This window comes from Typha latifolia, chromosome 3, assembly GCF_019914945.1.
Source record: "Typha latifolia isolate L0001 chromosome 3, TyphaL0001v2, whole genome shotgun sequence".
NCBI lineage: Eukaryota > Viridiplantae > Streptophyta > Magnoliopsida > Poales > Typhaceae > Typha > Typha latifolia.
This window is the reverse complement of record NC_133088.1, coordinates 2,007,441-2,018,643: the sequence shown is the minus strand read 5'-3', so window position 1 is coordinate 2,018,643 and position 11,203 is coordinate 2,007,441. Positions and strand designations below refer to the sequence as shown.

General features: G+C 36.3%; 3 protein-coding genes across 3 annotated transcripts; 1 reads left to right on the top strand and 2 right to left on the bottom strand.

Moving 5' to 3' along the window:
* The first annotated feature begins 226 nt into the window (after positions 1-226).
* Positions 227-5,485, top strand: LOC140785260 (5-formyltetrahydrofolate cyclo-ligase, mitochondrial). Its single transcript, XM_073133062.1, has 7 exons — positions 227-510; positions 1,632-1,772; positions 2,764-2,928; positions 3,718-3,759; positions 3,841-3,886; positions 4,550-4,620; positions 4,986-5,485. Exons 1-7 carry the CDS (start codon positions 258-260, stop codon positions 5,117-5,119), a joined length of 852 nt encoding a protein of 283 aa, XP_072989163.1. The 5' UTR covers positions 227-257; the 3' UTR covers positions 5,120-5,485.
* Positions 5,486-6,774: 1,289 nt separating this feature from the next.
* On the bottom strand, positions 6,775-7,562 carry LOC140784809 (oxalate oxidase 1-like). The gene has a single exon (XM_073132371.1). The coding sequence runs from the start codon at positions 7,543-7,545 to the stop codon at positions 6,865-6,867; it is 681 nt and encodes a 226-aa protein (XP_072988472.1). The 5' UTR covers positions 7,546-7,562; the 3' UTR covers positions 6,775-6,864.
* A 2,092-nt stretch (positions 7,563-9,654) lies between these two features.
* LOC140783503 (germin-like protein 3-5) lies at positions 9,655-10,197 on the bottom strand. The gene is made up of 2 exons (XM_073130402.1): positions 10,180-10,197; positions 9,655-10,062 (listed from the first exon to the last, which is right to left on the bottom strand). The coding sequence occupies exons 1-2, from the start codon at positions 10,195-10,197 to the stop codon at positions 9,655-9,657; spliced, it is 426 nt and encodes a 141-aa protein (XP_072986503.1).
* Between the last annotated feature and the right edge of the window lie 1,006 nt (positions 10,198-11,203).

Genomic DNA, 11,203 nt, shown 5'->3' with positions numbered 1-11,203 from the left:
GAAAAACACTTTGTATAAAAAAAAAATTCGAAAATTTTAATTAGTAATTTTTAAATTTTAATATAATTTGCTGATTCGAAAAAATAACTTATATTTAAAAACCGTGAGTCAGTGTTGCTAAATAGACATATTTCTGAATTTAAGTTTAAAAAAAAAGGAGGGTTAGTTTGGTCAAAAGCTCACTCCATTTGCAATAAAATGGAAGCAGCAACTGAAAATCTACCCGAAACCAAACCAAAAACTACCCCAACACTGGAATGAGAGGAGACAATGGTCTAATTAGAAGGGCGACAAAGGTGATGGCCCACCACCTTGCTCTGCGTTGCTCCTTCCATACCCCTTCTTTCTCCTCCACCTCCTACGCTTCTGCTTCCTCTCTCTTCCGCGCCGCCATTTCCACAACAACCACTACCACCATGTCCAAGAGCGCATCGGATCAGAAGCGAGCCCTCAGATCCGATATCCGGAAGGCGCTCAAGGCACTTCCCCCGGCTCAGCGAGCCCAAGAAGGTCCGTTTCTTACTTCCTTTCGATTTTGGATCTCGAAAGTGGGGAAAGTTTAGATTTTCGAGACGAATTCCGGTTGTAACCTCAGCGAGATTCGTCTCATCGGTTTAAAACTGTTTCCTTATTCTAGTGTCTGATTGAATTTTGGTGGCTGTGTTGGGTTATGGCCCTTTCTTTGGTGCCATTCTGTTGGCTATGCTATTACGGTTATTGGGTTGTCTTTTATTTTTGCGTTGTTTGCCGTTTGAATCGAAAAGCTTGCCACTTTTCCATTTCTGTTTGCTGTCTGTTAGTTGGAAGATTTCTCGCTTCTCTATTTGAAAATGAAATTAGAGACATTATTACCATTAAGTATAGTGCTCGACTGGTTTGGCATCTGACCTGTACTATTCTGGCTCTTATATCTGTTTTGTTTCTACAACTGTGATGCGCACTTAAATGGATGGCGACTAAATCTAACTTATATTGCTCGGTCGTTTGACTTTATGGTTGGTTTACATGTCCATTACATGGTGAAATAATCAGCAATACAAGTTTGATATGGTCAATACAAACCTATTAGTTTTATGTAACTTTTGCTTACTTATGGAGGAATTTGAATGTGGTTCCAAGACTGTTACATTTTCTTTTTCATTTTGGTAAAGAAGGCAATATCATTACCCAGAGAAAGGGCACAAAAGTACATCAAGTATCTAGGATGACACCTGTATACATTCCATATACCGAAATTCTAGTAAATCAAACGGGACAGAATTTACAGAAACAGAGGAAAAACCTTGATGCTTCCCTAGTGTTGCTAACCAGTTTGTTACATTTGAAAAACATTAATGCTGTATGACTATAGGGAACATTTTTGTAAGGAGAATAGTTAGAGCTGTCTAACAGAAATTATAAAATATCATGCGTGCCAGGAGAAGCATAAATGTGAATAGTTATTTCAACAATTTCTAGAACTTTTCAATTCCTAATCTGCTTCACATCACTTGACAAAGCAGGTATTGTACTTCCGGTTATCACGCATTCATTTTATTTTATAAGAAGAAACTTCTGCTTTGTTTTCAGGATGAATCATTATTTTATGTGTTAAGTGACTATTATTAATGTGAAAATTGTTCTTTCTCCAGACTTGGCCATTCAAAATATTGTTCTGAACTCTTCTTGGTTTAAATCAAGTGCAAGTTTGTGTGCTTATATAAGTTGTGAGGCTTTAAGGGAAGTTGATACATCAAGGATTGTAGCGGAAGTCTTAAGATATACCGATGCTGGTATGTTAACCAATCATTAGTTCTATTCTTCTGTTAGTACTGTTGTTATTCTTTTTTTTTTTGTGCTGAATTCTTTATACTCAATCATAGTTCACTAAGGAAGCAATATTTTAGTCCTTGACTTAGATTTTACCAAATCTCAAATATTTGGACAACTTTTTGCTGACAAAAAATATATTTGCTCACTAAAATGTTGTATATAATCTTTAGGAACTTAATTGTCATCTTTAGGTTCTCCTTCCTTTATTTAATCTTATTATTAGTTAATGCAGTAATGTACAGTTGATAAAAGGAGAGGACCTTGAACATGAAATGCTCTAGAAATGGCAACATTATAGGTGGAGATATAGTTTGAGCTAAAGCTTTGCGTTCATTCAAATGCAGCCATCTGATTTTGTCCTTTTGTTTTATTTTTCTACATGAGGGTTATTATTCAAAGTGTCATGCTGTGTTGCTACTTGCCATTAACTGACATGCTGCTAGAAAAAGCCTAGCGGCTTAGTGTACAAGCAGCACAAATGGAGATATTAAAGTTAATATTCTCACCTAACTTCATGTTTTGTTGAGACCTATGTTATACTTTGAATTTTAACTTGTTTAATTTTGTGATCTGTATTTCTTTCTTCTTTCTCCACGTGCTAGGCGTCAGTAACATTAACTTGATAAAAGCCCTTAGGCATGCTAGAAACAGATGGCATGATAACATGAATACTTGGTAGATGCTGGTATTGTACTTAATGACACTATGTCACTTCTATTGGCTGTAATTGAGTAAAAGAAGTTTCTATTTCTGTAAAACTTTTTGTTTTGTACATCACGTTATTCTATTGCAAAAAGTGCATGTTGTTGCTATCTAAATTTATTTTATATTTTACCTTGTTAGTCATGTTCTCACTTGAAGGCCTTATCTTAAATGGCATCTAAGTATTAAGCAAATTAATGCCTTCATGCATTACTGGTATCTATCCTTACTATTCTTTTTCAAGTCAAGAACATCACACACAGGTGATGAAGGAGCTTTATGTTCCAAGGGTGGAGGACAAGAATAGCAATATGCGGATGCTCAAAATTTCGAGCACAGGAGATCTAATAGCAAATTCAATGAATATTCTGGAACCATCCCCAATTGATGCTAATGGGAATCCACGTGAAGATGGTACAACGTTTAACTCTACAACTGTTCGCTAACTCTTATAATTTCAACTATATGTCAAGATTTCTTGTTGTCATCTCTTTCTTTGGTTCCTACCAGTCCTGGAGTTTTGACTTATATGTATATTGGAAGTTTGGTACTGATGGCATTAATTAACAGCTAATTATATCATGTTTGTGAATGATGGATATGTTATATTTATTTATTTTTCTGGAATCTGCATGTCTAGCTCTCTAGGGAAGACCAAATATTTAATATGATTTTGGATCATTGTAACAAGAATTTCATAGTGGTGAGTACTGAGTTCTATATTTCAATAACTTGCCAGCAAAACTTGGTGCATTCTCATATTTATGCTCACAAAGATTGAATATAATACTGTTTGAGCAAACTAGTCTACTCTAGTATTTCAATGAATAGTTGTTCACTTGTTCTAGGAGCATAACCACTTCTTATCTCTATTATCACAGCTTTCATGTACCACAAATAGGAGTGTGTAGAATTTTGATTTGATCATTTATAACTAGTCCAAACAATTTCTTTGGCATGATTTGTGATCACAAATGTTCATTTCACAATCACATCTGGTAAGCAACTCTATGGGGAAAGAAATAAGTTTACTTGCAGTCTTTTAAATAAGATTTTGATATTCTACTTCATGTGGATGTTTAGAACTCAGAGGGTAACTTATGCTTTGGCGCATCTTCATCTTTTTTCAATTCATATTCTTAATTAATATCTCAATGAGAGTAATCAAACTGTTTTGGATCCTGATGGTTTCCATTGTTGCAGTTATGCTTGCAACTCACCCTGTTGATATCTTTCTTTTACCTGGTAAATACTTCGATTCTTCTTAATTTATGTTCTATAACGTTGGTCAACTTTTTCACTTGGGGATTTTTATTACTCTTGCAGGAGTTGCGTTTGATAAGCATGGGCATCGACTAGGTCGTGGAGGAGGGTAGGTTCTGTACACTTTGTCTCTCTAGAATTGCTCACTCAACTTGGCCATCGTATTGTTACCTTCAGAAAGAATGAATTTGGTTTGCTTGCTTGGTGATTTTTTAGTTTTTCCATTTATTATGCAAGGAATCTACGTAAAATAGTAGGTTAGAGAGATTAGAGAATAAAAGTGTTGAAGAAAAGTGAAATTACTTGTTAGTTACATATCACGAAGAAAAGTGTTAAAAAATAGTAGGTTAGAGAGATTGAAGATGTTTGGGATCTTGCTTTTAATGAAATTATGTTGGGTTAGCCCAGCTTATGAAAAGTAGATAACTTACATGTCTAACTTGACCATCGGTTAAAGCGGTGGTCCCAGCTAATAGAAAGTAGACTGCTGAGTATCATATCTGGTTCGTCTCTCATATCTCTCGATAGCATATGATTATCAAAGTTGCTTAGAAATGACCCAACTTGGACAAACCTACTACTTGGTTTCTTGGGTTCTGGAAAGGAAATCTTGACCCATTTACTGAGTCCCCTGTTTGATGTAACTTATCTCCTATGCAGCAAGATTCTTTGGGATAAGGAATTAGATTAGCTTTATATCTTTAAATTACTGTATCACTTGTATATGTATCTAACTTTCTTTGCTTTCGTATGTGGACGTGCAATTCAAAAGCTACTATGATGTACTCCTAACAAAATACCGGGAGCTTGCCATGGAGAGGAAGTGGAATCAGCCTCTTCTAGGTAATGTAGATTTTATCTCTAACCCTCTTTTGTTGTAGACTGGCTGTTTCTTAGAAGTTATTACATTGTTATATATTTCGCATAAGCTTCAAGTCGTCGATAGCACAATGGGTTTCATCAAGAGTTCGTTGTGACTGAAAGTTACATCAGATAGAAATGACGCTTAATTAAGTCGGTCATTACAAGCATTTTTTTAGTTTCCTGTTGTCACATTCTATGATGTTTCTAATTTCATACAGGGGTCGAAGTTGGCTAAGAAAAAGAAAGCATATACTCTTCACTCTCCTTACTGTGTTTCTTTGTTTAGCTTTTATACCGACCTGCCTCACTGCTTAATTTGCTTACTTTTTTCTTTCTGCCTGCAGTTGCACTTGCATACTCTGTACAAATCATGGAGGAGGGTGTCATCCCTGCAACTCCCACTGATGTCCCTGTTGATGCTCTGGTTTCCCCCTCCGGCGTGATTCCAATCAGCTCTGCGGCATTGGAGAAGATGTGATCGAGTGGCTTGGCTCTGTGCTCTGACATATTATTCCCTGTCAAAGCTAACATGTACGTCTGCTTCACCAATAGATTCGCTTATAGGCAGTAAGTAATTAAGACTGGAGAAGAGGGTGTATCAAGTATCAGCATTCTATTTGATTTCAATATTTCCTTCTTTCAACTCAGGAATCACATATGGTTTGACCGGCGAGTTTTGCATGTCAATTGTCATTATATTGTTGTATGTAATTCTTGATGTTGTTCTATAAAAACGGTGACAATGACTGTGATTTTATCCACTCGCCGGACTACATGCTCTGAATTGAAGGTTTCATATAGACGAACTCAGAATAATAATTGTCCTTGTGCTTCGTTATCAAAAGTTACCCGTTATATAATTTGTTGGTTTTAATCCTCCATAAAGCATGGCATACCCGAGTATATCTCTACACATTGAGTGCTTCTTTCAGGGATACATCCTCCTATAGTGCTTTAAACAGCAAGTTTAGAACGACCCATGTATTTTTGGGGATTATGCCTTTTTTTTGTGATGTAATGCTGTGAAAAGTTCTTGCAGAAATGCAATGTTTTATATGGTGGAACAAGAAAGGCAGGCCCAGTTGTAGAACATCGATTAGCCAACTTTCTACAATTGATATAGTGAAAGTGATAGAGATAATAAAAATTCCATCAATTAATATAGTCAAATTCATACTAGTCAAGAGGTTGGCATAGGTATATATGCCTCAGTGGCCTCTTTATGAACTGCAAGATAATTTCCAACTTGCAAAATGTCGACCATAACATGATCTCATGAATTGATGTTATTTGGAATATACGCTACTTAATTGAGCAAATGATTAATTATCACTAAGCTGATACTCTAGTTATAAAGCTCATGTTTTGAAATTAATTACTCTTTTCGACGAATTGTGCTAAATAGTTTATTTAGTTAGTAAGTCATTGTGCCAATGTGGTACTCCTATGATAAAATATTGATACTACGAAGTTTATGCCCAGTAATTATGCTGAGTACTTTATAAAGATGACAGAAGATATAGGATGCATGGACTAATTTTCTAGCCAGTGAATGATTTTCTAAGGAGACTATCTTTAGGAATGATCCAAAGAAATGTTTGACTAGTTCATCATAGTTGTTAAAAATATAAAATATAAAATATAAAAATTATCGTTTTTTAATACCTTAAGTTTTTAGAATATAACATAATAATACTCATCTTTTATTTAAGATATAATTAAATTCAAAATGTCTCAATAGAATATAAAAAGCTTTTAGTTGGTGCGTATCCAAAATATCTCAATAGGATATTAAAATCACCGTTTTTCTAATAAATTAAGCTTTTAATTAATAAGTTAACATGGTATAAAAATAGAGATCCTGAGTTTAAATTATGTCAAGAGTCATCAAGACAACGTATCAATTTGTAATCATTTATATTTTTAGAGTAATCTACGAGTTAACAATAGTTATCGTACAGAGCTAGAGCAACCATAGTAGCTGTCCAGAGTAACAAGAAGATCAAAAGCAATCATAAAGTTTATGGAATACGAAAGAACAGATGGAAGGATATAATTAGATGTTTACATTAAATGATAATATAAGTCCTCCAAGATGGAGGAACATACAACGTAACATAAATATATGCATATATAAATGCGCTACGTATTCATTTATTCTTATCATAATTATTAGAAACACGTAGCGAATTAAATGTACTATTCCAGCAACATGCATGCAATCTAGGAGAAGCATGCATCACAGTTCCCAAACTCGGACTTGATCAGATCAACGATCTCTTCATCCACTCGAAAAGCCTTGGTCAGCACCTTCGTCGGGATCTCCGGCATCGACCCGAACAGAGTCTCCGGCGCGAAGACAATCCCCGGCGACTGGCTATTGAATGCCACAATCTGCGTGGCTTTCCCCTCTCCAACGTTGTACTGGAAGTGCATGAGCCCTCGAGGGATCACGAAGTTCTCTCCCGCCTTCAAGACTTTGGAGTAGAGCACATTTTTCGTGCTCATTATTCCGAGGAGCAGCTTCCCTCGGACGACGAGGCCGATCTCGCTGGCGCGGGGATGGACGTGAGGCGGGTTGACGCCACCCGGGGCGAAGTCGACGCGGTTCATCGACACGCCGAGCGTGTTGATGCCCGGGAATGCCGTGACGTCCCCGCTCGTCGCGTTCGATCCGTTCGGGTTGTCGGTGTCGCCGCCGGTAGAGAGTATGGAAGAGAAGAAGTCATCGGAGCAGACGGCCCATTCCGGCTTGCAGGGGTACCCATTGATGGTTTTTCCTTTGGTTAGGTCAGCGATGCACAAGTCGTCGACCGGGTCGGGGTCGGCGGCGGAGGCGAGAGAGGAGAGGAGGAGGGCTGCAGAGAGGAAGAGTAGGAGTTTTGATAGGGATGAGATCTCCATGTTGAGGTATGAGAAGAGAGAAGGTAGGGCATTAACTTTGTTATATACATATATATATATATATATATAACCGCTCGCTGCTGCTGTGTTAGGATTCAAACTCGATTTGGCTACGAAAATTTAGATGCTACTGTTGGGATTCAAATCGGGGACTGTTCCATATGGCGATTTGTCTTACAAAAAGTTAGAAACTAGTTAAGTTTGGTTGGAACTGTTAAGAAGCAAAAGGGAGGAGTGAATCATTACGGAAAGTAGATATACAGTACCGGAGTTGAGAAAGGTCGTCTTGACTCTTGAGTACTGGCTGAGAATTAATATAGGATAATTAAATTGGCCATTTGGGGTTAACTTAATTTTTCACATTGCTTTATACCATATGCATGCCTAACTAACTTGTATATTTTACGTTTAACTACATATCACATTACGTGTACTCCTACAAGTTAAAATAATTTATTTCTTGTACTTCTTAAGATGTTATACAATCTTTACCTTATACAAGGATCGAGTCTTTTAATCAGATGACGTCCTAAGGTTTTAAATATATATATATATATATATATATATATATATATATATATATATATATCAGATGACTTAACGTTGCATGCTCTAGTGGGTCGTATGCCTGTAAATGGACCAACATTTCTCTTCTTCTTACTGCTGTCAAAGTGTTTATGGATATATATCCAAAGAAAGAGAAGTAAGGCTATACTACTCGTACTCCATGAACGTCATGGCCGACGACGTGTAAGTTTTCTTTTTTTCTTTTGTGTGCATGATGTCGTCATACGTGGCAGAACTCAAAAGTCGTGGTGTTGTTGGAAAAGGCACCTATAGGATAGCCCGAGTCTTGTACGTCACTGGTGTAATTCAAACTTACACGTGGTCAACCATTCAAACTTTTTGTTTTTAAAAAAAAAAGTCAAATTCAAATTTTAGGATAATCTTTGTAAATGTGGGTACCTTGATCATGTTCAGTTGAGGACTATATCATATTTTGAATTTTAACTTGTTTAATAGGCTGTAATTTTGTTTTGTATTTGTTCATCACATTATTCTATTTGCAAAACCAGCATGTTGCTGCTATCTAAATTTGTTCCAGGAGTATTAATTAGCAGCTACCGTACGTGGTTGTGATTCTTTAACTTCTTCAATCAATTATAAAAATTAAGCCTTCTCTCCAAGCTAGCTTCTATCGTAACTATGACGAACAAAGTCGATCTTAACTTTTCTTGAATCATTCCCAGAGATACTTAGTCGTGTTAATTAGATATCATTTCGCCGGGTTAGAGAATCACCCTATGCATCTTATATATATCATCTTCGTAAACTTCTCAACACACTTAGTGCCAATATTTTACCATTAAAGTTATTACATTAACGATAATTGTTTACTCAAAAGTCTAGAATAAATTACAATTATTAGTTAACTATTAGTCGAGACATAAAAAGACTTACTTATATACCCTCGTAGAAATATTGTTTGTTTTGAACAGTAAATTTAACATATTTAACTGTTACAATTTGATATTAAATATATGGAGATTAATTAAGTGTTTAAGTTCGAAACACAAAGGGGGTAAGTTGCAAGCTAAACTGCGTGCATGGGATAAACTATTGTTTTACCCCTTTTTAAAACTAGTTAGCGTATTATCGTAAAGAGATTAAATTTAGAGCATGAGCTTTATAGTATCAATGTTTTACTACTTGAGTATAACCTTAATAGTAATCACTTATTCGATACAGTAGGAAGTCTACGTTCACAATTCTTTAGCACCAAAATTGGACTAGCATACATTGCAAATATATAACTTCAATTCATGATCTCATGTTATCCGCAATTTATTCTAAGAAACAAACTCATTAATTGTATAGTAATAGGACGATCAAAACCAATCATAAAATTAATTTATGGAATGCGAAAAAAATAGATGGATATATAATTATATATATATATGTTCCTATTAAATGATAATATTTATCTGCCAAGATGGATCTTGGAGCATAAAACATATAATACACAATACACATACATACACACACACATATATATATCCATCCTTATCATAATTAAGATCGAAGCACACGTAGCTGGCCACGTACTATTCAAGCAGCATGCAAGTTACACGAGGCATCAATGTTCCCAAACTTGGACTTGATCAGATCAATAATCTCTTCATTCACTCGAAAAGCCTTCGTCAGCACCTCCGTCGGGATATCCGGCATCGACCCGAACAGAGTCTCCGGCGCGAAGACGATCCCCGGCGACTGTCTATTGAATGCCACAACCTGCAAGACTTTCCCCTCTCCAATGTTATACTGGAAGTGCATGAGTCCTCTAGGGATCACGAAGCTCTGTCCCGCCTTCAAGACTTTGGAGTAGAGTAGGTTTTCCGTGCTTATTATTCCGACGAGCAGCTTCCCTCGGACGACGAGGCCGATCTCGCTGGCGCGGGGATGGACGTGCGGTGGGTTGACGCCACAATTGGAGTAGAGTACGTTTTCAGTATGAGACTGTCACTCACTCGATCTCCATAATTGGATAAATGGAAAGAAAAAGAGAAATAAAACACATTCAGGACGATGGATTAGTCCAAAAAAGGGTTTTGAAAAGGGAGAGGAGTCGATCACCTTTTTTTTTCTGCTCATTTTCATAAATTGGAAAAGGTTGATAGACTCATTCAAGCATATATAACTGGTTCCTTTATCATTACAACATTGGGCAAGATAATGATGCCTTCTGTAATCTGATTGATGCCAGAGATATCAAAGATAAAGAATCGAGAATGAACTATTAGTTATAAAGTTAATTATAATTTTTCGAACTTAGCAGTTGAATTTTTAAATTAATTATTATTTTTTCTTTAACAAACATTGAATATTCCAGTGTTTTTCAGCTGAACTTATTATCGACATTTTTTTATAATTAAAATGCTAATGAATTCAGCATAGCTACAGCAAATTAGATGCTATTTAGTTTAGGAGGAGATTTAATTTGGTATATAAGGATTCCAAGAGGGCTAGTTTGGTCAGAATCTGGAAAGAAGTATTGTGAGCAAGTATTCCCGACGTAATAGTTGTCTGACGTAAAACTTAGCTAACGGCGTAGTTAGGGGGTGTAAACGAGCTGTACTTAAGCGAGCTGAATCCGACTCGGCTCGGCTCAACTTGAGGCCCGATAGCTCATGGGCTGTTGAAGAAGAGTATGGAGTTTAGAGATGGCTGATGTAAAAATAATAATAATAATAAGAGAGAAGAAAGCCTTGCTTTGCCTGCTTCCTTTCTCCCTAATTGAAAGCAAGACCACATCTGAAACCTATAGTTGCATGTCGACTAAGGATGATGATTCCACAGCAGAAGATGCATATATTACATAAAGATCTTCCTTCTTTTGACTCAAAATATGAATCAACATGATATGTTGATGTAAAAAGATATTCATAAGAACTGGAGATAGGGGGCTTACTTGCTGTATTCATTTTTCAATGAATGCACAACTTTTAGATGATGGTTTGACCCAATAAGCTAAGTACCTAGCCCTCTTTTTCGGAGTAGAGGAGATGTTCAATCTCCTCTCCAATTCACTTTTTTTTTTAACTCATTTTCTCCTCCATCTTATTTTTACTCTCAAGAAGTCACGGGATGACTCATTCTC

Coding starts and splice junctions, on each gene's coding strand:
- LOC140784809 (XM_073132371.1), bottom strand. CDS start 7,545: ATGGAGATCTCATCCCTATCAAAACTCCTACTCTTCCTCTCTGCAGCC.
- LOC140785260 (XM_073133062.1), top strand. CDS start 258: ATGAGAGGAGACAATGGTCTAATTAGAAGGGCGACAAAGGTGATGGCC. Junction 511..1,631: donor GGCTCAGCGAGCCCAAGAAG/GTCCGTTTCTTA, acceptor TTCTTTCTCCAG/ACTTGGCCATTCAAAATATT. Junction 4,621..4,985: donor GTGGAATCAGCCTCTTCTAG/GTAATGTAGATT, acceptor TTCTGCCTGCAG/TTGCACTTGCATACTCTGTA.